The sequence below is a fragment of the Talpa occidentalis genome, unplaced genomic scaffold, assembly GCF_014898055.3.
Source record: "Talpa occidentalis isolate TD23 unplaced genomic scaffold, MPIMG_talOcc4v2.1 talOcc4.4, whole genome shotgun sequence".
Classification (NCBI taxonomy): Eukaryota; Metazoa; Chordata; class Mammalia; order Eulipotyphla; family Talpidae; genus Talpa; species Talpa occidentalis.
Window position 1 is genome coordinate 61,548,996 of NW_023604295.1, and position 26,375 is coordinate 61,575,370.

General features: G+C 36.6%; 1 protein-coding gene across 2 annotated transcripts in view; it reads right to left on the bottom strand.

Annotated features, from left to right (window-relative positions):
* The window catches only part of TBC1D23 (TBC1 domain family member 23), a 55,705-nt gene that overhangs the window by 18,213 nt on the left and 11,117 nt on the right, over nucleotides 1–26,375 (bottom strand). For both annotated transcript variants that reach the window (XM_037525656.1, XM_037525655.2), the window contains exons 2-11: nucleotides 21,506–21,617; nucleotides 20,018–20,123; nucleotides 18,817–19,021; nucleotides 14,904–15,027; nucleotides 12,457–12,581; nucleotides 12,319–12,365; nucleotides 11,023–11,126; nucleotides 5,528–5,650; nucleotides 3,566–3,658; nucleotides 1,387–1,557 (exon numbers count right to left, since the gene is read on the bottom strand). In XM_037525656.1, the coding sequence (XP_037381553.1) occupies nucleotides 1,387–1,557; nucleotides 3,566–3,658; nucleotides 5,528–5,650; nucleotides 11,023–11,126; nucleotides 12,319–12,365; nucleotides 12,457–12,581; nucleotides 14,904–15,027; nucleotides 18,817–19,021; nucleotides 20,018–20,123; nucleotides 21,506–21,617 (1,210 nt within the window). The remainder of the gene's footprint in view (nucleotides 1–1,386; nucleotides 1,558–3,565; nucleotides 3,659–5,527; nucleotides 5,651–11,022; nucleotides 11,127–12,318; nucleotides 12,366–12,456; nucleotides 12,582–14,903; nucleotides 15,028–18,816; nucleotides 19,022–20,017; nucleotides 20,124–21,505; nucleotides 21,618–26,375) is intronic.

Genomic DNA, 26,375 nt, shown 5'->3' on the forward strand with positions numbered 1-26,375 from the left:
CAGTATTATAAAACAAAAAATTCGTAATATTCCAAATTCTTGCCATCTGACAGCCCTTACCAGACAGATTATACTTTCATTTGTTTTTTTCTTAGACTAGCTCAACTCACTTTTTAAGTAAAATGAGTTTGAATCCCTATTTTGTTCTCCTGCATAAATTTCTAAGGTCTTTCCTTTAGTAACATATAAAAACAATTCCTCCCCCTAATATTAATAACTTTTCTGATTTTGTCCCTCCAAGATTCTGTCCTTTACACTAATTTTCTCAAACTACATTCTCAATAAACTATAACATGAATAGAAACAGAGCTAAATGAGTGGCTTGTGCAACATCATACCTATTATCTTTCTGATTCCACAGTTCACGGTCAAACAAAATGTGGTAGAGTTAGGGTATGAACTACCTAGAAATCTCTAACTAATAACTATTTTGTTTTAAAGATTTATTTATTTATGCATATAAGAACTGGGGTATAGGCCAGAGGTGTGGGGGTGAGAGGATTCACCAGAGACAGAGTGGGGAGGCAGATCTACTGAAATACACTGTTGAGGAGAGCAGCAGGCGAGACAGGAGTAGTCTGCTGTGCCATGTGGGTTAGCAACCTGGCCAGCAATCAAACTCAGGCCACAGTGGCTGGTGATAACTTGAAAGCACTGTGACTTAACCCCAGCACCATCAGGGAGGCCCTAATAACTATTTTTATAAAGAAAGAACTGGGTGAGATTTTGTATAGAAGGCAGAGAGACAGGCTGCATAAAAATCACTAATGCAAATTAGTACTGAAGACAATATCCAAACACAAAAAGCAAAGGTAGCTAAGTACAATATGCACGTTTATTCAATTTCAAGACATTAAAATTAACTACATAGCTATTATAAAAAGAACTAGGACATGAATAGACACTAATCAATATAACAGAATAATCCAGAAGTAGATTTTGATGCACAGAGGAGTTCAGTATTGAAAAAGGTGTATTTCAAATTAATAGCACAATTGGTGAGCTATCTGGAAAAGAAAATCATTTTATTTCATTCCTACACAAAATAAATTCCATATAATGATGCACATTTGAAACCTGTATAATGCTATAATACAATGCTACTTCAATTAAAAAAAATTTAAGTAATTAAATACCACAAGGTTCAAGACTTAAAAATAAACCATATAACCATGTCAGAAAATCTGAAGAAGACTGTTCTTGGCAAGATATAAAACTAGTAAATTATAAAGAAAAAATACAAATTATAAAGTAAATTATAAAGAAAAAAAATTATGAAGAAAAAAATACAAATAAATACGACAAAATAGATTAAAGCACAAATTTACCTATGAGAATAAAGGTGGTGATAATAACCAAGTAAAATGAAATAGCTTGTCAGGATACCTGTAAAAAGTGTGCCAGGACCATGTTCATATACATGTCTTCTTCCTCTCTGCCACTACCCATGAAACACAGGTGCTCCCCACCAGCGATAGAGCCAGACTCAATGGACTGCTTCTGTGCTTCCAGCAAAGATTTCACTGATTGTGCAAATTCAGATGGATTCTGCAGCATCTAGACAATTTTTTAAAAATTAAAAGCATGACAAGCCTTGATTATACATGCATTTTCAAAATTTGAAATGTCTTTCCAGGAAAAAAAAGATCAACATATAAATAGCCACCATGTAAATAAAGGGAAAAAGAGAGCTCATAAACAAAATCTTCAGGATAACAGAAATTTGTATATGTAACTGTAATATATTACAACAAAAGTTGAAAATTCACAGAAAGAGTAAATTATGCAAAGAGAATACCACAAAAAAGTTTATTGTAGTTGTCTGATTCTCATACAGAGATATCATAACCAGAAACATTTAATACTGAATTAAGGGTTCCTAACTTGGTTTTTCACTTACAGGCAAACCATGAAATATACCTTAGAAGACAGAATTAGTAGAGGTCACCTATTTATTACCATTACTCCAGGTAACTGAGATACAAGTATGAAAAAATTGTTTATCCTCAAGAAAACAAGAATGCCAATAACTACAAAACTGTTAAAACCATTATGTCATGCTACATAAAAGGCACAGTAAAGATCCAATAGAAAGTAGACAAAAGAGCAATTTGTAAAAAAAAATTACAACTCAATAGAACACTCGAAAAAAGGTATCTGTTCAACATCATTAATAATTACCACTGTTTTTCACTTATCATTCTTGTAAAATGAAAAATGATTGGGAATGTCCACTAATAAAGACAATTATTTTCATTTATAGTTGTAAAATTTAGCCTTTGCAAGGGCAATATGACAGTCTCTAGAAACATTTTATATCACCCCACACCCCCTCAACCCAACTTTAAGGAGTCTGTTTTATAGAAATATTTCAACAAGATCACAACGTATGCAAAAGGATGTTAACTGTAGTATTTTTTTATTGTAAGAAAACGGAAAACAATCAAAATGTACATCAACTGGGCAATTAATTATGTATATATGTACAATGGGTCACTACATAGCCTTAAAAAAGAATGTACTTAAATGGAAAGCTCTCCATCCAGTGAACTGTTAAGTGAAAAACCAAGTAAAAGAAGTGAATAAGAAATATATAAATACATAGTGAAGGTTTAGAAGATTAAACAAGGTAGTAATAATAGTCAACTTGAGATAGCCTTTGAATTTTTTGAAGAATCACTCAAGTAAAATTTTAAAATAAGCATAAACATAGGACTATCCAAAGCTTCCTAGATGAATCAAAGAAAAGGAAGGCATGGAGTTCACTTTCAGAATGCAAATAAGCTAGGATCATCACCTCACCGACAGCACTCAAAACTCTCTGGGTTGTTCTAGCTTCATTTCCCATGAGCTTTCTCTCAAATACCATCTAGGCTCTTCTACAGGCCCTTTCAAGGCTCAGTTCAAGTTTTTCATACAAGTTGGTAAGAAGGGGAGATTTCATAGGCAGCAAAAGGGGTTACTCCTTTTCAGTCCTCCCCACCCCTGAGACTCTCCTAACTCTAGAATAGTTTAAATGATGATAGTCCCTGCCCGATTTACTGTCCTAAGCATCTCTGACAAGAGATATTTACTTCATGCCCCTTTTCAATTAATGTGACTCTAGGATAGCAATTTTATTAACAACTGAGCACTTATATGCTAGAGAGTTATCCTTATTAAATGATTTTATTATGTACATAAGTACTTACAATGAAAAAAAGGCTTGTAACAAAACCTTTCAGAATTCTTAATTATAAGCGCTAATGTTCACAGAGTACTTACTCAGTCAAAGGAACTATGCTATGTGCTAAATCAAGTAGGTCACAGTAAGAAGTTTAGAATTTACTGACATAATAATGGTAAACAATTACAAGCCACAGTTAACAGTGCTTTCATCTATCCTTTATGATACGAAAAGGGCATCCCCGGTGACAGGGAAATCTAAAAGCAACACTTCTTCTAAAAAGGTAAAGTCTCCCCTTAAGCAGAAACAAAAACATCCGCAGACTGGTATATGTATACTTATTTATGGGGCCAAAGGAAAAAAAAATTGTTTCTTATCTCACTTTGTATTTATACTAACCAGATCTGAATCTAAGTGGAAGGCGGTAGATAAATGTCCAGCATTATACTGTTCTGCAGGACGGCAATCAACCACGAAGAATCGGACTCCTTCCTAAAAGGGAAACAACATTTGGCATACTGTAATTTGCCATGAGGGTTACATTTTACACAATATAATAACAATTAACTGAGGGGAAAACAAGTTTGTAAAAATGATCTCACACAGAATTAGGAGGGCCCAATCAGTATAGATACAAGAAAATAACCTCAAGATATTAAATAATTTAAATCATTTAAAATAGTTAAAACATTCCGTTTATGCTGTTTTTGACTGGAAAGTCTTAAAATATGTAAAAGAATATCAGTCTGAGCTATAATACTAATTATATTGGAATTAAAATTTTCTAAGGTATATCATATCAAACCCCCTTTTAAAAATTATAATTATAAACAAATCTAGTCACAAGTCCTATTCTGCAAATAACTCCACAAACTTATCAACAATTCACATCAGAAATGTCTTGTGGATGAGGGGAGTTTGTAAACTGATGAAATTCTCATGGGTCTCTGAATTTTATAATATGGTTTCACATAATATTTCTCATCAGAAAAAAGATGTGTGATGCTTGTTTTTTGAAAATTCTGAAAACCAGTTCAGATAAATTAGTGTAGCTGTGAAAAGTCTATTGTAAAACACCTATCTTTCTATATTCACTCTTTCCCTCTACCTTGAAAATATATCCGCCTTCCAAATGACACATACCCATCATTAACTGTACCACTACTAAGAATAAAGAACAAACTTTGGGGGCCTCCCCGGTGGCGCAGCGGTTGAGTGCTGGGTTGCGAAGCTGCCCACAGCCTCTGTAGCACCGGTTCGATCCCCGGCTGCTCCCCAGCCACCGGAGGAGGGTCCCACATGGCACGCAGACCTCTCCTGCCGCCCGCTGCTCCCCTCAGCAGTATACTTCGGTCCTTCTGCCTGCTCTGCTGCCCGCTCTGGCTCTGGTGAATTCTCTCACCCTCCCGCGCTTCTGACTGTACCCAGTGCTTGTATAAATAAATAAAAATAAATCTTTAAAAAAAAAAAAAAGAACAAACTTTGGGCCTCCCCGGTGGCGCAGCAGTTTGAACACCGCACTATGAAACTATCCACACTCTGCAGTGCTGGTTTGATCCCCACTGGCTGGTAAGAATCCCACATGGTGCAGCAGACCTCTGTCGTGCCCGCTCCTCCCCTCAGCAGTGTATTTCTTCAGTCTGCCTGTTCTGCTCCCTGCTCTGTCTCTGGTGAATCCTCTCACCCTCCCATGCCTGTGGCCTGTACCCCAGCTCTTGTATAAAAATAAAGAAATCTTTAAAAAGAAAAAAAAAAAAAACTTTGAAAAATATCACTAGTGAAATTGACTCTTTAGATTTCCATAAAGATAACAGACAGAGGACCTCCTTGGTGGCATAGGTGGTTGAGAGCTGCAATGTGAAGCAGTCCGCAGCCTCTGCAGCGCAGGTTCAATCCCGGACAGCCAGAGAGAAACCCACTTGGCACAGCAGACCTCTCCTGTCTTGCCCACTGCTCCCCTCAGCAGTGTACTTCAGTGCGTCTGCCTGTTCTGTTCCCTGCTCTGTCACTGGTGAATCCTCTCACCCTCCTGCACATCTGACCTATACCCCGGTTCCTGTATAAATAAAAATCTTTAAAATACATTAAAAAAAAAAAAAGAAAAAGAAAGAGCTGCCCCTGAAATTGAGTGTCAAAAGAATTGTTGTCAAAAATAATTATTGACAATAAATGTAACACACAAGCTGACAACTTAAAAATGACCATTTGGACAGAAGATTTAACACATTTATCATTCAAAGAAAGCAAAACAGTCACACTGTTGTAGTAAATTAATTTTGCAAGAAATCAACACACTTGGGAAATGTTGGCTCCATGCATTTAAAAGCGACAGTTTTCTAATAAATTATAGATTTTCTTTACCTCTTGCAGCTGATTTGCTTGAAGGATCTCTGACACTGAGATAGCCAGGCAAAGAGCCTGACTTAGATCTGCATCGTCATCCTTAATTCCTAACAAAGTACTACCAAATAGGTGATGATTATCCTGTTTGAAGAGAAAAATTTTAAAACATCATGGAAAAAAAATCAACTTTCTTCCCAAAAGTATTATTATTAAATTAAATCTCATAAAAGGTAAAATAATTGTATGCTATTCTTGAGGCATATAATTTTTAAAATGTATCATTATATCAGAATAAATATTACAGGCAAAAAGCTCTAAAAAGTCCTTATCAGAGTTTACACAAGTGAAAGCATAAATAAAAACACATTGAACATTTATTTTCTACACTATCACCTACATATATAAATATTAAATTTCAAAAATTACTACTCATAACTTATGATATTTTACTAAAATAAACAAAAATATGGTGTGCCTTATATTATAAACTGATCTAACACTTGGTCTAACTGTAGATTATTTATCAAGTCTGGGGAAAAACAGCTGATTTTCTTAAAAGACTGAAAAAACTGTAAGACTTCTTTCCATCCATCCCCTAAACTACTATCTAGTGGACTGACTTACTCAACACTGTTGGGAACCAAGGCAGTCTACATAAGACAATTATTAAAATAACAGCAGTTAGTCCCTAGAAACACAAATTAGTTAGTCCCTAATTAACTTCAAAGGAAATGTTAAAAGGTCTCCCTCACCTGCCCTCTAAAACACACTATACTGTACATAATTTAACCTCATTTTGATGTTTCAGTGACATGATGATTCACCGAGTAGCAATTATTTTGGTAGAAGACCTTAAAAAAAAGATAATAATTCCCTATGGGCACAAGTCACAAATAAACCTGTTAGCCTAAAAAATGGTACTTCTGAATTATTAAAAAAAAAAAAAAGAGGGCCTCAATAGCAGAAACATGCAAGTAATGAAGATAATTCACAGCTTGAAACCACAGGGCAGAGAACACATAAATAGAAAAAATAAAGAGGGGAAAAAAGAATGAAAACAGTGTTAAGAGCTCTTTGGGATAAACTAAAGGGAAATAATGTCTGTATCATGGAGGTCCCAGAAGGAGAAAAGAGAAAGATGTGAAAAAATTATTTAAGGAAATAATTGCTGAAAACCATATGACTCTGGGAACTGAACCAGATGCCCTGATGTAAGGGCCCCAAAGAGATCCAAACTAAGTAATACCACCTACACATTTCAAGACACATTAGAATTAAACTATTGAAAGCCAATGACCAGGACAGAATATAAACAGCATTGAGAGAAAGAAGAGTAACTTATAACGAAATTCCTATGAGATCATTTTGTGAACTTTTCAGTGAAAACTTCACAGGCAAGAAGGGAATGACAAGAGATATGTAAAGTACTCAAGGAAAAAAATTTCCAGTTTAGAATACTTTATCCTGCAAAGCTATCATTCAGGACAGAAGAGGAAGGGTTAGGAGTTTCACTGAAAAGAAAAATTAAAAAAGACAGAGATGAAAGGACATACTAAAGGGGATATTATAATGCAACAATAAGACAAACTATGTGGCTCATCAGGACATTGATCAAACTGTTCAATGTGCCACTTAAATAGTCCACCATACACTAACCTCAGCAGAAACTTCATTTAAAAAATAACAGAAGTAACACATAAGACAATGGAAGTGGGACCTTAAAGAAAAAGATGTCAAAAATAAAAAGACAAAAACAATTTTTTTAAATATTAGAATCTCTATAAGTACTTATGTTTCAATAATCACATTAAAAGTAAATAGCTTGAGGGCCTCTCGGGTAGCATATCGGGTTGAATGCAGAGCCGTGAAGCTGTCTGCAGCCTCTGCAGTGCGGGTTCAATTCCCAGCCGGCCAGGGCGATTCCCACATAGCAAGGCAGACCTCTTCTGTCTCGCCCGCTGCTCCCCTCAGCTGTGTGCTTCAGTCCTTCTGCCTTTTCTGCTCCCTGATCTGTCTCTGGTGAATTCTCTCACCCTCCCATGCCTCTGGCCTATACCCCAGTGCTTGTATAAATAAATAAATCTTTTAAAATAAATATTTAAAAAAAAAGTAAATAGCTTGAATTCACCAATTAAAAGGTACATAGAATGGTGAGTGGATTTCAAAACAAAAGCCAACTTCCTGCTATTTATAGGAAACTCCTCTTACCACCAAAGACAGGCATAGACTTAAAGACTAAAAGACAAACCTACAAGCAAATGGCATTTAAAAAAAACAGTCAGGAAAAGTTATACTTACATAAAATAAAATAGATTTTCAATTTAAAAAGCTAATAAAAGATGGAGATGGCCATTACATTATGATTAAGGGTCTAACACAATAAGAAGAAATAACACATAAGTTAGTATGCAACAAATGGAAGATACAATCTCACTCTAGTCAGAAAGGCTATTATCAGAAAGTCAAGAAAAAATAATTATTGGTGAGGAAGCAGAAAAAAAGAAAATCTTGTCCACTGCTGTGGGAATGTAAATTGGTAAAGCAATTATGGAAAACAGTAAGGAGAGTCACCAAACAATTAAAATAAAACTACCATATGATTCAGTAATCCCAACTGAGTATTTATCCAAAGAAAATGTTATTTTTCCAAAGAAAATGACAAATAACTTGAAAAGACATATGCACCCCTATATTCATGGCAGCACAATCTACAGTAGTTAAGAATGGAAGCAACCGGGCCTCCCCGCTGGCGCAGCGGTTGAGCGCTGGATTGCGAAGCTGCCCACAGCCTCTGTAGCGCCGGTTTGATCCCCGGCTGCTCCCCGGCCACTGGAGGAGGGTCCCACATGGCACGCAGACCTCTCCTGCCGCCCACTGCTCCCTCAGCAGTATACTTTGGTCCTTCTGCCTGCTCTGCTGCCCGCTCTGGCTCCGGTGAATTCTCTCGCCCTCCCGTGCTTCTGACTGTACCCAGTGCTTGTATAAATAAATAAATAAATAAATAAATAAATCTTAAAAAAAAAAAAAGAATGGAAGCAACTCAAGAATAATAAAGATATGGCACATATACTCAGTGGAATACTACTCAATTATTAAAAAAGATGAAATCTTGCTATTTATGATAACATATATAGACCTTGAGGGGATTACACTAAGTGAAATAAGTCTGAAGGTGAAAGACAAATAGCAGATGATTTACTTATTTGTGGAATATAAAGAAAACAAAACAAAAACAAAATGGTGGTAACCAGAGAGGGAAGGAGGTGGGTGTGAATGGGTAGAAGGGAGCCAATCACAGTGGGTGATAACTGATTTGGTGGCAGGTATAGTGAGGAAATGTAATCTTGAAACCTATATGAGTGTTGTAAACTAATGTTACCTCAATTAAATAAAACAGTAACAATGGGACAGAACTACAGTTCACAGTGATACAAATAAATCCATTAATATATCAGTATGTAATTCAAGATAAACGAGCCACAACCATATAATGGGGAAAGGAGAATCTCTTTAACAAAGAGTGCTGGGAAAACTGGAAGACCACACATGTAAATGAAAAAAGTTGGAACACTCTTTACTACATGGATTAAAGACTTAGATATTAGACCTGCAACAATAAAACATGTAGAAGAAAATGTTGGCCATAGATTTCATGACATGAAAGATAACAATACTTCTGGAGCCTGAATCCCTATGGTAAGGGAAACAAAAGCAAAACTAAATAATTAGGATTACCTCAAATTAAAAAGCATTTACAGAGCAAAAGAAAATGTAAGTAGATTTAAAAGACATCTTACAGAATAGGGGAAAACATTCACATACTACACAACTGACATGGCTTAAAAAACATTCAACTAAATAATTTAAAAAACCTGATTAACAAATGGGTAGCAGATCTGAACAGATAATTTGTGAAACCGGATATCCAGAATGTCAACAGATATATAGAAAAATGTTCAACATCATTTTTAATGAGTGATACAGGTCAAAACTACAATGAGAGATTATCTCACATCTAAGAATGACATACATTTAAAGACCCCCAACAATTGCTGGAGAGGATGCAGAGAGAGAAGAACCCTGTAACTCTGTTGGTGGGAAAATAAACTGGTGCAGCCATTTGGAAAGTGGCCTGGATTTACCTTAAAAAACTAAAAATAGAAATAGGATATGACCTAGTAATCCCAATCTTAGACATCTATCCAAAGAACATGAAACCATGAGCTCAAAAAATCAGATGCTCTACAATGTTTATTGCACCATCATGCAAAATAGCTAGGACATGAAAACAACCTAAGTGACCACTGATAGAGACCTGGATCAAAAAGATATGGTATATCCATAAAACAACATTATTCTACCATAAGGAAAGATAAAATGTTGCCATTTACAGGAAAACGTGTTCTACGGAATTATGTGTTATAAAGCAAGTCAGAATGACAAAAACAAATACTGAATGTTTAAGTAGCAGACAATTAGACAAAGTAAAATACTAAAAGCTAATAGACACTAATAAAATAGTGAGGTTTCTAGAACTAACAGGGAGGTAGGAGGAGTATAAGGAATGATGGTGGAAGTAAAAGGAAAAAGAGTCAAACAAGTCACACATGAAAACATTTTTTTAACATTTGAAATATGCCGTGTTTGCTTTTATCCTATAGGAAACTAAACAGGACAGATAGATGGGGGTGGGGGGAGAATTGGTACTTCTTTGCCTCCTTCACTATTAGTTTTTGCTTCTTTGAGTTTTACTTTCTAGGCATTCACACCACTCAGGTTTCTAATATGGTGTCTTTTCTCATGAAAGCAACTTGATGGTTTAAGAAAGGTTCTAGATCTCTATGGAGCTAAGTAGCCCTTTTTTGTTTACAAGACAGCTCTGCTTCATTTAAAGTTGTGAAAAGCTTAAAGATAAAGAAGATATAACTATACATCCTCCATTCAATTTTTGTAATACAATTTTTAAAGTCAAGAAAGCATTTAAGGGCCTCCCTGGTAACTTAGGGGTTAAGTCTCAGCGCTATCACCACTATGGCCTAAGTTCAATCCCTGGTCAGGGAGTTAATATTGCACAGCAGACCTTTCCTACCTTACCCTACCCGCTGCTCCCCTCAGCAGTGTGTTTCACTAAGTCACCTGCTCTGCTCCCCACTCTGTCTCTGGTGAATCCTCTCACCACCCATACCTCTGGCATACACCCCAATACTTCTATGCAAAAACAAAAATAAAATAAAATCTTAAATAAAAAGAAAGCATTTAAGAAACATCTCAGTCAATTCTCTCATGATCAATCAGAATAAAGGTTCCTACCGTATTTGTGTACTATTTTTTTAATGTGTGTTCCTCCACTATGGAGAATATATACAGTGAAAAATCACACAAAACTGTTAACACATGACTAGATAGGAAGAATGATAACCTAGAGTATTTTAACTGTAAAACATATAGCATAAATCTTAAAACAATGCACAAAATGTAAAATTCCTAATAGTTGGTCATTTCTTGTCTCATACCTTCCTAAATGAAGCTGGTGTTTTACTGCAATAATACTGTGCCAGAGAGAAAAGGTCTTCTATATCTTCTAGATTCAAACTGGAGGGAGTATTTTCCAAGAACTCTGAAATAAGATTACATACATTTTTAAAATCATTAGTGAAGAATACAATGATGGATATTATTTACATATTAAAGCTAAAATATCTTCAACATAATAAAAAAACTATATAAATGGAATCTCAATAGTTACTGTCTTTAAAACTGCTTAGGGCGGATGAGGATTTCCCCAAAGGAACTGCTAATGCAATTCTGCCTTAGTGAATGATCCTCTCAGATAATCAAATCAAACTCATAAGCCTTGATCAGAATATTGTTACTTATTTAACAAACACAATTAAGTACCAGGGCCTCTGCAAATAATAAATGACTAAGAAAGATTTCCTGACTTACAGAACTTTGCCTTGTGTGAGAAAGGAAGTAACTAAATTTGTATAAAGGTTGGAGGGTGGAAAACCCAGAAAGAGAACCAAGGTTGCAAAATGGAGATACCATGATAACTGAGCACTGAATGGTAAATTAAGGAAAAAGGATGGACAAGACAGAGAAGAGGGCGTTTTATCTGAAAAATGAAACCAAAGAAATAGTATATGGAAAGGAAAGAAAGTATTAAAAAACATGAAGGAATGCATGAGCATGGTAAAAAAATCAGGAAAATTTTAAGGCTTTTACCTAGAGAATGAATAAAATCTAAAGCAATCTCAGAGCTCTTTTGGACTAATGTAGGGTAAGGTAAAAAGTATCAGGCTTTTCTGCCCTTCTGCCATTAGGATAGCTGACGGAACCCTGTGGTCCCGAATGCATGCCTGATGGTGGGCACCTGGAGTAGGGTGTGGGCATAGGTAGATGGGATTCACCTGGGCTAATACTGGGCTTTTAAGGGAGGCGTCACGGGGACACCAGCAGAAGCCGAGAAAGGAGCAGAGAAGCCGAGAGAGAAGCAGAGCCATGAGAAGAGCAGAGAGAACGTGAGAGAAGGCCGGAGATCCCAGAAAGAGTGAAGACTTGCTGGGGGCTGGGAATCCTGCCAGCATCCCGGCCCCCCTGCCTGCCGTGTACCTGGTAATCCCAACAAAAGCCTGCAAAACCCACTGAGGTCTCCAGGACTCTCTCCTCCTTTACCCGGTCTGCTGGATCAGAAAACCTGCACTATGTCCAATCCTGCCTCTACAACTAATTTTTGAAATTTATAGATGAGGAAAATGAATTTTGAAAAATTAAGTGACTTGAAATGCTTTCTCTACATTGATACTTACGGATAACATTCTCTTTACTGTCAGACTCCTGTGATAAAATAACTTCTCTGTAAAAGAAAATCCAATTAATTTGAGTTAAATATTAACAGAGAACTCTGAGAATGGAGAGGAGAAATATCTAAGCAACCTAATACTTACTTTGCATTAACAAGAATTATTAACATTAAGAAATAAATAAAAAATGGATCTGCTTGTTGTAGATATCCATCCCATATTGCCTGTGTGACTTCAATGGGACAGTAACATGCAAAAAGGCTTCCAATCTGTAAAAAGGAAATGACATAAACCATTGGAAATAATTTGTACTTTTAAGAGAATTAAGAAATGCAAGAGTAACATTACATTAAATCACCTGCAGCACCTGTTGTGTACCTTAATGTTAGTGTATGTAATCCAAATGCAGAACATGTGGATTCAAAGCACAGTAGAGCTACTTACTAGCTACGTGACTTAGGGTATGTCACTTAACCTCTAAAGCTTCCATTTCTACTTCTGTTAAAAAAAATACTACTGCTCATCTTCTACCATTGTTGTGAAGAGAGAAATAATTAATCTAGAGTATCTGAAGTAACTAGCTGATATTTGCCATATTATAACTAGCATAATCACTACACTATTACTTGTAAGGTAACTGTGAGGATCAAACTGGTAATTTAAGTGAAGAGCACCTAATAAAACTTTAATGAAACTATAAATGTAAATTGCTCCCAAAGCTTACATTCATCTTTTGAAATAGAGCCGACATTCATATCCCTCAATAAGTTTTGGAAAATCTAGGATTTTCTACTTCAAATATGAGTTGTAAATGTATAAATTTCTTTAGTGTTCACTTGTATTTTAAACTGCATGAATTTAATGATGTATTGTGATTATTCAATTTTCACTAGATACAGAAACAATTTCACCTACAGGTATAAATTTACAACATTGTTGAAGGCTAGGGAGCTAGTGAGAATACATTTAGTACATATTTTGAGCCATGTACTAAACTACTGTCATATATCTTTCATTAAAATGTCTCTCATTTTAAATATCCTCATAACAGGTCTTCAAAGTAAATCTCTCCCTTCCCATTTAACAGGTGACGAAATGAATTTGTATTAAAGAGCCTTCACAAGCTCACAGAGCTAGCAAGTGGTGGTGGTCAGACTAGAAAAAAGCCGAAGAATCCACAGTCCATGTAAATGCCACCACACTTCACCAGAGTTTTTTAAAGTATGTAATGCTACTGTTTTTTTTGTTGTTTTAAAAATTGCCATTATAAATACAGATTACAAGATGCAAACACAAATAGCAATACAAAAACATCATTGAAGTCACTTAACTAAACTAAAGCTAACAATGCATTGCTCATGGGTATGGGTTCTTAAGGCTTAGAAATCAGTTTTAATTGTTTCATCTCAAGACTAGGGGGAAAAAAGTCATTTCCATAGGATACTAGTAGAAGGAATGAACTATTTGGGGAACATACTCAAGAAAAACCAGTTGTTTTAGTACTTAATTAAAATTTGATATCAACACCAAGGATTAATCTAGTATTCTTGAAATAATTCATCCCATCACTCTCTGAAATAGGTAGCATAAATTCCCATTTTACATAGAAGAAACTGAAGTACAGAGATTGTGTCTTAAATCAGATAGTTAACGACTGGCAGAAATGGGATTCTTTCTGAAGAAAAGTTAGGTAAGACAGGATCCAGGAATATGTTTAATTTTTAAATATTTATTTTCAGAAAGATATTCGAGTTAACCTAGAAGAGCAATTCTGAAAGTATCTGAGATGCACAGAAATTCTTAAGAGTATTAATAGGGAAGTCCATGATGTCAAAACTATTTTCATAACAATTATTAGGCTTTATCTGGTTTGCCATAATTATTCTCACAGAGACAACAGAATTTTCCAATACCTACACAATATATAGTATCACCAGATTTATCTAGTCAAATGTATATGAGATTTACAAAAATATAAAACAATGCCATTGTTCTCACTAATTATCTTTTAGGAAATATAGCTATTTTTCATTTAAAAGATAGGTTATTTATGTTAACATACAATGGCTATATTACTTCTAAATGAACTAATAAATGAACTAATAAATTTCTGATTCTTAATTTCTAATTAACATAATCCATACAAACTATGGATCTCCAACAAATGTTGGTTGCAAGACATCCTGAGAACAAAAGGTTTGACCCAGAATAATAAAACTTCACAATAAAAAAGCAAACACAGAATGACAGAGCACTTAGATGTACTTTATGTATTTTTATATAAATCATTTGATAATCTTAAGTCATGACTGGATATCAATTATTACAGAGACCACGAACAATTTAATCACACTTATAGGTAAATATGTGACATATATTTATAAAACTAAAGGTTAAACTTTATATTAAATAATCTGAACTAACATTAAAAAAAGCATTTCTGAAGTGCCAATAACTTTATTCCAGTGATTTAAATAGTGATGGTCTATAATTTAGTACTTTTTCTTTTCCTTGGGGGAGAGGGGAAACAGCCTAACTATAGTTTACAGAAATCTATTTTTCATTAAGTGTTCCTACTTTCACTTTATTACCCAGTTGAGTGCATAGGAGTCTGGAGTAATTTTCTTTGTATCAAGGAAAGAACAAAGCTCAGGCTCATGGTACTGGATGAGTAACCGGAAAAGATGAAATGGTCTCCCTTTCAGCAAACAATCCCTAGAAAACAAGAGAATCAAGGTTTCTGCATTAGTAGGTCAGAATTAATCATATCAGTAACCAACACTCCTGCAAAACCACCTCCTCTCCCCACATCCCAGAACACTTGAACACCACAGCATTCACAACAAGTACCTGATATAACCAGGCTAACCTCTTGCTAACACCTCTTGCTAACACCTTTAATACATCTTACTTGAGAGAAAATTTGTAGAAGTAGCTGGTCGCCTCAAAAATTTTCCATATAAATTAATGGCAACAATGTTCTCAGTCTGAAAACATAAATTACCAAAATATACTAAATAGAACTTATACTTTCAGGGAGTGGGAAAATCCTGTAGGGAACCGAGAGTCTTAGAAGCTACTTAAGTGACCTGGGTATCAGGTGCTCAGAGCGAATTCCAGAAGGTGTCAAACACTAACCTACTAAATAACTTTCCTACTTCTTGCCTGGTTCCTTTGTGTCAAAGTACAGACCATCATCATAAAAGTCAGTATTTATTCAGAGGGAATTCCATGTGCCAGACACACACAAAGTCATCTCATTTCAACTCTATAAGCAAACCTATGAAATGGATACTATAATTATCATTTCCATTTTACAGATGCAAAAACTAAGGCTGAGTTGTCATCAAGTAGTCCACCCAAGGTCACGCTATGACGTGATGAAGTTAAGAATTATACACAGAAACTGGGCATTATGCCATTATGCCATAGTACCCTTTCATATATATCATTTAATATTTTAGCAAGCAGTATTTTTGGTAGGGGTACAGTTTCTAAAATAACAAACTGTATATGGATTGAAATTAGGTAAAGGTCTCATATAAAAGAGTTAATGAAAAAGCCCTCGGTTGGTAATTCAGATGTCCAGAAATAGAACTTGATTCATATTGGCAAGATTTACTTCTCATCCTCAGTCTGAATATCTTCCCTACTTTGAAAATGCAAGGAAACAGTCTGCCAAGGGAAAACACAGAAATATGTAGTGAGTAGAGCAAGGCATAAATTGTGAGAACAACTGCCTAGTTTGTGATCTCATTTTCAAAATCATGGGATCTCAGGTAATAAGTGAATGCAATAGGATCCATTCATTTAATAAACTGCCTATTGCAAGATGTCCTTCAATGAAGGTTTTGTACTTGACAGAATTCTATCCAAGTTATACATAAATCTGTGATAAGATACATTAAAATGAAGTTCTTCAGGCAGCATTTTTTGGGGGGCTGTGTACTAGTCAGAGTATTAATACCCTGCAGTACTGTTATACATGGAATTCTCAGTAACTATTAGTACCTGAAAAGGCAATGTGTTTCATGACGCAATGTAAAATTCCCGCCTTCTATTACTAAGTAACACCGCCAACATTAGCTAGAAAGTTGGAACGTCACATCCCTTGCAATTCCTAGCACTGTTAAACCAAGAGATTTAAAAATGTAAGCTAGAATACAATAGCATTTGGGAGACCTAGTATATGAATTTCAGCCTCAGCACTACCATAGCGTAAGCCCTGTCTTAGCATCGCTGGGTCTATTTTTCTTACTTGAAGGGCTAAGGAATCAAGGTAACAAGGGTTCTCCATTCTGGCATACATTAGAATCACCTAGGAATTTTTTAAAAAGTATCTATGCCTAGGATCTACCTGATCTCTATTTATATTTAAAACTTCAAAGACTAATATGTATTAAAAGTTCTTTGGCTGAACTGACATTTCTCCAAAGATATACAAATTGTCATTAAGAACATGAAAAATGTTCAACATCATTAGCTGTAAGGGAAATCCAAATGAAAATTATAACAAAATACTACTTCACTCTCATTAGTCTAGCTATTAAAAAAAACACTGATGAAGATGTGGACTAACTGGGATTTTCATTTACTGCTTGTAAAATGGTAAAATTGTTGTAGAAAAATCTGGTAATTAACCAATGGGTTAAACAGTTATCATAGAATTTAGCAATTTCACTCCTAGATACAGATCCAAGAGGAATGAAATTACATGTCCACACAAACACACTACACAAATGTTCATAGCAGAATTATTCATAAAAGCCACAAAGTAAAAATCCAAATGTCCATCAACTTAAATGAGAAAACAAAATGTGGTACATAAGTAAGCACAATGAAATGTTACTCAGGAAAAAAAAAATGAAATAATGATATGTGCTACAATATAGATGAACCTTTAAAACATTATGCTAAGTAAAAAAAAAAAACAGTCACAAAGTACCACATTATGAGACTCAGTTTATATGAAAATGCCCAGAATATGTAATTCCATTGAGACAAAAAGTAGATTAATGTCCACGTAGGGCTGACTGTTGGGGTAAAATGGAGGGTTGTCTATTAATGTGTACAGGGTTTCTTTTGGGGCTAACAAACATGTTCTAAAATTTACTATAGTTGGAGTCTCACAACTCTGTCACTGTACTATAAACCACTAAATTGTACATGCTAAAAGGGTGAATTTTATGATACGTGAATGATCTCTTGGTAAAATTATTAACAACAGAAAAAGTTTTTAGGTTCATTCTACCAAGCAACCAGAGTGGGGAAAAATATTAGTAAAGCACATGCATCCTTTTCGAACTTAGATCAAACCCTGACTCAGTCACACACCAGAAATGTAAACCTGGATAACTCATTTAATCTACCTCTTTATTTGCCTCAGTTTCTGCAGTTGTAAACCAGAAATACTTACCTTATAGTGGTTACTGTTTAAATAAGAAAATGCACAAAGCACTTACATCTAGTAGAGTGTGTTATCACACAGGAAATAGTAAAGACAGTATTCAGTCAACTAAATCAAGTTCCAGAATAGCATTTCTCTATCTTGACTGCACACTGGAATCAAATGGGAAATTCTAAACAAGCACTGATGCCCAGTGCCCTCCTCAAAGAGTTTAGTTAGGCATGCAAATAGGACTAGCTTCTTTCTGGTCTCAGAAGTGTTGACATTGCCACTCCCCTCCAACCCTTCCCACCCCCACAACCACACTCCTCCCCCACCGCCACCCCCGGTCTGGTCTCAACTTAAATATCTATTTAGGGCAAGTCAGGTTTGACCCAATTATACATTCCCATAGTAGTCCATATTTAATTTCCAAATACTCAGTATACTTCTAATCACTTGTTTGATGTGGGATACTTGCCTGTATTTCTAGGATTACATCCAAGTTGTTACCCCAGCACTTCACTTAAGGTAGCAATTCAAAAACTTTACCTCTCACTTAGACACTGTAATGTTACCTTTACTCCTTAGGTAAAAAATTAAAATATGGGGCCTCCCCAGTGGCGCAGCGGTTGATCGCTGGGTTGCGAAGCTGCCAGCAGCCTCTGCAGCGCCGGTTCGTTCCCCTACCACTGGGTGAGGGTCCCACATGGTGCGCAGACCTCTCCTGCCGCCCGCCGCTCCCCTCAGCAGTGTACTTTGGTCCCTCTGCCTGCTCTGCTCCCCGCTCTGGCTCTGGTGAATTCTCTCACCCTCCCGTGCTTCTGACTGTACCCAGTGCTTGTATAAATAAATAAATAAATCTTTTTTTTTTTATTAAAATATGGATGCCACCAATGAGTTATGCTACATATACAGACTCAAGAAGCATATATTCCTAAAAAGAATCCTTTTAAAATATTTGTAACCATAAAAATAAATGCAAGTAATAATTATGACTTAGAAAATCCTGGAAATGTTGAACCTTTTACTTTATCACCAAAGTAAAACAATTTTAGTTCAAAGCAAACTAGATTTGTATTCATTTTTAAAATTATCATAACTAAATTACATCTTACCTGGGAATGTACTTATTCATGATAGCATAAAAGCAGTTGTATAAATCGCTGCGTGGCAGTTGAAGATGCACCAATGGTTTGAGTAGATGTATCCAGCTAAGGGACGTGCTATATTTAATATTACGTGATTTACAATAAAAGGTAATTACAGATTCAATATCCAAACATAATTCTGCTGCCTTCTCTTCTGGCACTGAAAGCTGGTCTAGAAAATAAATGTCAAAATAAAGTTAACATGGGCCTGGTAGAAGCTAAGTTATTGGACATAACATTTGTTCACAAACATACAGTACACAGTTAATATGTTTACAGAATGACAAGTGCAAAGTAACACTACATGAAAGCACAGTTTTCCTTATACTTACTCAGTATTTACTAACAATTCAGTATTTATTAACGTAGCAATACCTGACCAATAAACTCTAGACAATCTCTGTGAATAATAATATAGATGTAAGTATAAGAATGGACAATCTGAAGTAAAGAGGAAGCATAACCCATATTTTGGAAAAACAAAAAAGCATTTTCTAAACAACAGATTGTCATGCACTTCAAGATAGGCTGCTGCCACTTAGAGCATTGGCAAGGGGGGGGTAAGGGATTCATTCTCTACCACCAAATTCCTTTCTCTTTGTCCATATCAGTAATAATATTTCTACTGTCGTTAGTATATAAAAGCTTATTTAATCAATCACTTAACTAAAATGTGATGGAAAGAGAAAAGAAAAGACAACACTGAACTATAGATGAATTCAGAAAGAAAAACATAAACTACATTCATTTAATCTTGAAAAAGCCCTTGTGGAATTATTGGAAGCCTATTCATCCGTGACTTACAATAGCGTTTCTATAGCAGTAAATGACCTATGATTTATAGATAAACTTTTAGAACAAAGATTTCTTTAATTTGAGGACTGTTTACTGTCATATAGCTGTTTAATTATACAAATACAATTTACAAACTGCAACAAAACTGTAAATGTATTTGAAGAATTTAACATCTAATGCAAAAGAAACATTGAAAGTTGGGCTTTCTTTCTTAAAATACTAGAAATCATTTTCTAAGAATTTAAAAAGTTCAAAAACTATTTACCAATACTTATAAATTCACTTTATCCCACATCAAAACAAGATAATTCTACTAAACAGTTATTCCTCTACTCAAAAATGTTCACTGTTTGAAAACAATTATTAAACTTACCAATAAATTCTAGACAATCTTTGTGAATAACGTTCTGTTCTGGCAAATCTAAAATACCATCCCATGATGCCAAACTATCGCCTTTTCCTGCAACATTTAGTGCAATCTGGAAGAAAAATTTAAAAAGCAACGAGTTTCATATCTCATTCTAGAAAAATGTGCTGTAATAGTGGAAAGTCCTGAATATAGGAATAATAATGTAGACTTCAAAAATCACAAAGTAACAGATTTACACTCCACCTGAGCTGAACCTTTCTTTAGTAATATTACAATGAAGTAACACAATTATTTTAAATCTTCCTACATTAAATTTTACTTCATGTTAATCCACTAAACAGAATGACTCACAGAAAAAATTGAAATAATTATGTGTAAATTTATTTCAAGCAAATATCATCAATAGTATAGACTGAACTGTTTCCTCTCCACCCCCCCCCAAATTCATTATGTTGAAAGTTAACCCTCACTGTGATAGTGTTTGGAGGTGAAGGCTTTGGGAGGTGATTAGTCATGAGAGTGGAACCCTCATAAAAGGGATTAGTGCCCTTATAAATGAGACAGAGAGGGTCCCTGCCTTTTCAGCAATGTAAGAACACATAAAGGAATTATTATTCTTTTAAGTTTAATGGTATTAAGGCTATTTTAAAAGCTTTTACCTTTCAGACTTACATGCTGAATTTTTTTAGTATGCTACCAAGGATTTGCTTTAAAATAACCCAGTGGGTGGGTAGAGAGGAAGAGATGAGAATACTAATTAAACAATATGGGCTAAACGTTGATAACAGTTAAAGTTAAGTGATGGGTACATGGGGGCTCATTGTCAAGTCTCTCTACTTTTGTATGTGTTTTAAATTTCTATAATAAAACATATAGAATGCTATGTACAGTTATAATTCCATTTTTATTACATATATATGTTTGTATACATGCAGATGGGAAAAAGTCAAGGCATTATTGTGTGTTTTACCTATAATTGACAGGTAATAGTTAATTTTTTTATCTTATCCTTTGCTTATATATGTTTTCACAAACATAAATATTTCTTCTGTAATCATAAGACCTTTAATTTAAAATTAAAAAGTGACCACACACATGCACTGGAGAGTAACTTAAAGGAAGTAAAGCAAAGGAAAATCTGTAATTCCAACACCCAGAGACCTACATTCCCTGCCCCATTTTTCAAACATAACTAACGTCATTCCATATCTGCATTTATATATCCTATTTTGCTCACTGGTTTATTCCCTATTTCACTAAACAGAGTTCAAAAAAAATTACTTCTAGTGGCTCCAAAGAAAACATGGTCTGTTAAAACCTAAATTGTCAAACATACCAAACACCACAGAAACACATATTTAGTAAAATTGTTATGCTTTTAAACGTTTTAGATTTCTCATCTTATAATTTTTCTGCAACTGAAACAGCTGAAAATGTTATTAAACACCAACCTTAAGTGATTACATTTTATTTATTTTAATGTCTCGTTACCTTCCAAACTTTGGCCCTCAGATCAACAGGTAGTGGTCTTCCTTGAATTATATTTCTCAAAGTTTCAAGATCACAACCTCCTGCTTCCAGAGCTTCTTCAAGGTCTTTTTCCCTAAAAAACAAGTCCTATTTATTAAGATAAATTTTAGTTCTTTTTTTTCCTTTTCTTATGCAAGAATAACTTACAAGCATGTCCTATAAAATGCTGTGTCTAAGAAAAAAAGGTTCTTAGTAGTCAAACTATATTGCCAAGGCATGTACAGCATTTTGTTTTCTTGGAAGGGTATCTCAGGCTTCACAGAGCTAATTTACTATTCTTATGTATGTAGTTCTAAAGAGGCTTAGCTGTTTTCGTAAATTAAAGAAATTTAAAAAAAGAAGACAGGGCAAGCAGACTGACAGCACTAAGAAGTCATAATAATAGCAGCATTGAAGGTAGCTGTAAAGACTAACACTTTATGCAGTTACTAACTTTGTGCCAGGCACTGTTTCAAACATTTTATTTTATTTTATTTAAAGATTTATTTATTTATGCATACAAAGCTGGGGTATAGGCCAGAGATATGGGGGGGGGGTGAGAGGACCCACCAGAGACAGAGTGGGGAATAGAACAGGCAGACTGACTGAAATACACTGCTGAGGGGAGCTGTGGGCAAGACAGGAGAGGTATGCTTCGCCATGTGGGTTGCTCCCTGGCTGGGGATCGAACTTGTGCTGCAGAGGCTGCGAACTGCTTCATAGTGCGATGCTTAACCACTTGCACCACCAGGGAGGCCCTGTTTCAAACATTTTACATGTGAGTTGTTGTTTTTTTTTTTAATTCTACTTTTGAGAAACAGCTCAGATCTATAGTTGATAAAAATTGAGGTTGATTTATTCTTTTTTGGCCAAGATGTACAGAGCAGCCCGTTAAAATTTAGATTGCTTGTATCCATGAAAGAGAAAATTGTACAGACTCTTTGATCAATAAATACCACACTTTTTAATGACTTAAAAATATAAATAAACTGAAAAGCCATTTACTCAAATGGAAGCATTTCACCAAACGAACAACAACAAAATTTTTTTTCCAATTTCAGTGCAAAATCCTGGTTTCTTCTTAAAGTAATTTTGCAAAATTCCTTAGTATTTCAGACAACAAAGTTAGTCTTTGATGGCAAAAAGTCCAGTCCTCAAAGTACTTTTCAAATCATAAGGCACAAGCAAATCTCTGTTGATACAGCTGCTGTTGTATTCTTTGATGCTGCCCTGTCCCCAGAGAACCATAAACTTAGTCTCCAGGAGTACAACTATGATTAAGATTTCCTTTGTAGATCAGAAAATGCTCCACCGTAAGTAGTAAAAGGCACTTCTCACAAACTAAATAATTAGAAATAATGTTATTTTCTGAACAAGATATTCAAAGGTTGACTATCAGACCTTCAAAATTACAATAGTGCTTGTAAAAGTAGTAGAAGAGCTGAAAATAGTGCAGTTAAATAATTCATAAAAGAATCAAGTTCCTCTTAAGAGACAGGTAGTTAACTCAAACAGAATTTTGCTTCCTGTAAACCAAATTTCTTTTTACTTTTTTTTTTTTTAAGATTTTTTTATTTATTTATTTATACAAGCACTGGGTACAGTCAGAAGCACGGGAGGGTGAGAGAATTCACCAGAGCCAGAGCGGGGAATAGAACAGGCAGACTGACGAAATACACTGCTGAGGGGAGCAGCAGTCGGCAGGAGAGGTCTGTTGCGCCATGTGGGACCCTTGCCGGTGGCCGGGGATCAAACCAGTGCTGTAGAGGCTGCAGGCAGCTTTTCAGCACAGCCCTTGAGCGCTGGGCCACCAGGGTAGGCCCGTAAACCACGTTTCTTTTCACTTTTAAATAAACAAAAGCAGAACATTCAAAATCAGAACACGTATTTAAGACTGATAACTTCACCTAGGTCTTCTCAACTCCTCTGGAGTAACATGCCCCGAACTATCCCCTCTCTCTCACCTTCCACTTCTGTTTCTCCTCAGCTTTTTCCTCTGAACCAATTATGCTCAACTTTGCCACTGGAAATAACATCAACAACCACCACAAAAACTTCAAACTTTCCATTCCATCTAGTTACCAACTTTTGGTTGTTCCCTACACAACACAGTTTGGGGGAAGAATTCTCAACAATAAATGCTGCCAAATCTCCCTCATCTTTCACTTAACCCCCTCTCTCTTACCACACCTCTCCATCATTTCTCCTCCCTCGTTGACCCCACCACTCCATAAGGACTATTCTCCTTATGCTCACTACTTCCTTTCTAATACCAAAACCTTCACCTTAATTTGAACTTTCTTTTTTTTTTATAGAGGCATTTTTTTTTTTATTATTTATTTTGTTTTGTTCGTTTGTTTGTTTTGTTTATACAAGCACTGGGTACAGTCAGAAGAGCGGGAGGGTGAGAGAATTCACCAGAGCCAGAGTGGGGAGCAGAGCAGGCAGAAGGACCAAAGTACACTGCTGAGGGGAGCAGCGGGCGGCAGGAGAGGTCTGCGCACCATGTGGGACCCTCCTCCGGTGGCCGGGGAGCAGCCGGGGATCGAACCGGCACCGCAGAGGCCGCGGGCAGCTTCGCAACCCAACGCTCAACCGCTGCGCCACCGGGGAGGCCCGTTAATTTGAACTTTCTAAGATATATAACTATTCTTTCTCCAAAATAGACACATAAATGGTAAGTAAATACACGAAAAGAATTTCAAAATCATTAACCATTTAGGGAAATTCAAACCCAAACCACAAATGAGATACCACTCCACACAAGGATAGCTAACATCAAAAAGACCGAATAACAAGTGTTGGCGGGCCTCCCCGGTGGCGCAGCGGTTGAGCGCTGGGTTGTGAAGCTGCCCGAGGCCTCTGCGGCTCCGGTTCAATCCCCGGCTGCTCCCAGGCCACCGGAGGAGGGTCCCACCTGGTGCGCAGACCTCTCCTGCCGCCCGCTGCTCCCCTCAGCAGTGTACTTCGGTCCTTCTGCCTGCTCTGCTCCCCACTCTGGCTCTGGTGAATTCTCTCACCCTCCCGCTCTTCTGACTGTACCCAGTGTATGTATAAACAAAACAAACAAATAAATAAATAAAACATGCCTCTATTAAAAAAAAAATCTATAAAAAATAAAAAAAAAAAAAACAAGTGTTGGCAATGATGTGGAGAAACTGAAACCCTCAGATATTGCTGGTAGGAATGTAAAATGGCACAGCCATCTTAGAATTCAGTTTGACAGATTTTCAAAATGTTAAATATAAAATTATCATATGAACCAGCGATTCTACTCCTAGGTATATACATTCACACAAAAACTTGTATGTGAACTACAATGAAATACTATACCTCATATGATTAGAATGGCTAGTATCAAAAAAGGGCAAAGATATGGAGAAATTAGAAGCCCTATGCATTGCTGGTAGGAATGTAAAATAGCTCAGCCACTATGGAAAAGACTGGCAGTTCCTTAAAAAGTTAAACATAATTACTATATAATCTAGCAGGTCCCCTTATGGTTATATAACCAAAAGAACTGAAGGCAGAGACTCAAAGAGATATTTGTACATTCATGTTCATAGCAGCATTATTCAAAATAGCCAAAAAGTGGAAGCAACCCAAATTCCCATGGATAGATGAAAAGATAAACAAAATGTGGTACATACAATGGAATATTAGTCAGCCTTATAATACATGCTACAACAAGAATCCTGAAGACAAATGCCAAGTGAAATAAATGAATCACAAAGGGCAAATACTATTATGATGCCACTTATATTGGGTAACTAAAATAGGATTAGTGTATTTTTAATTTGGTTCTTTCTAGGTGTCTGTTAAAGTATATATGAAATACATAATGTGGGGAGCAACATGGCGGCGAGGAGACGCTGCGAGTAAGATCTCCCATTAAAAAAAGTGAATAGGGAGGAAAAGCGGCAGGTCCCAGTGAGAACTGGGACACGGAAGATAAACGGGTGACGCCAGCGAACTGCCCGAAGAAGAAAGTGGCCATAAAAGAGGACTAGAAGGGAGGGAAGCGCAGAACCCTGCTCCCCTCCCCCGCCCACAGAGGCGGCACTCTCCGACCGGCAGAGAGGAGGAAACAACAAACCAAAACGGCCCACAAGAACAAACGACGCAGCAAGCGGGACTGTGAGTGGAAAGGAACTATTGCAGCCACCACACCCCGTGAACGGGAGCTGAGGCGAACCCTGCAGGATTCGCCGCGCCAGCGAGCGAACGGCTCCGGGCGCCATTAGAGAAGAACAAAGACCCCGGGAGACGCGCACACAGCCCGGGCTGCCGGTAAGCTGGCGCGGGAAAGCGGCTCGCTCGGCGCGCTTGAAAAGCAAGTGCAGACCTGGATCGCGGCTGCCCAGGTCCCCGCGCCTGCGACCTAGGCTTGCGGGGAGATGACCTAGGCTTGCGGGGAGACGCGAGGAGGTCCTCACTGAGGTGAAGGTCCCTCCCTGAGTGAGCAGGAACCAGGCGCCCAGGTACGGGAGCGGTGCAAAAGGCGCCATTCCCGCGCCACTGAACTGGGCTACAGCCCGCGTCCTGGAACTGAGGGCTTTGAACTGAGACCCGGGGCACGAAAATTCGGGGCGTGGTTTCTCCACGACGGTGGGGCACAAGGCAGACACAGCACCCCAAAGCTGTTGAGGTGTACCCTACCATTCCCGCTCTGTTCTCTGTCCCACGGGGTGGGGGGAGGCGAAAAACAGCCCCCCAAGGACAATAGGAGAGATCTCTGGCGCCACCTAGCGACCAGGAAAAAAAAAAGTCACTAACACCCTATAAAACAGGACATTTCTTAAGACTGCTTGAAAAGGGCAGGTTTCTGGAGGACCCAGTGGCCAGCCGGGAA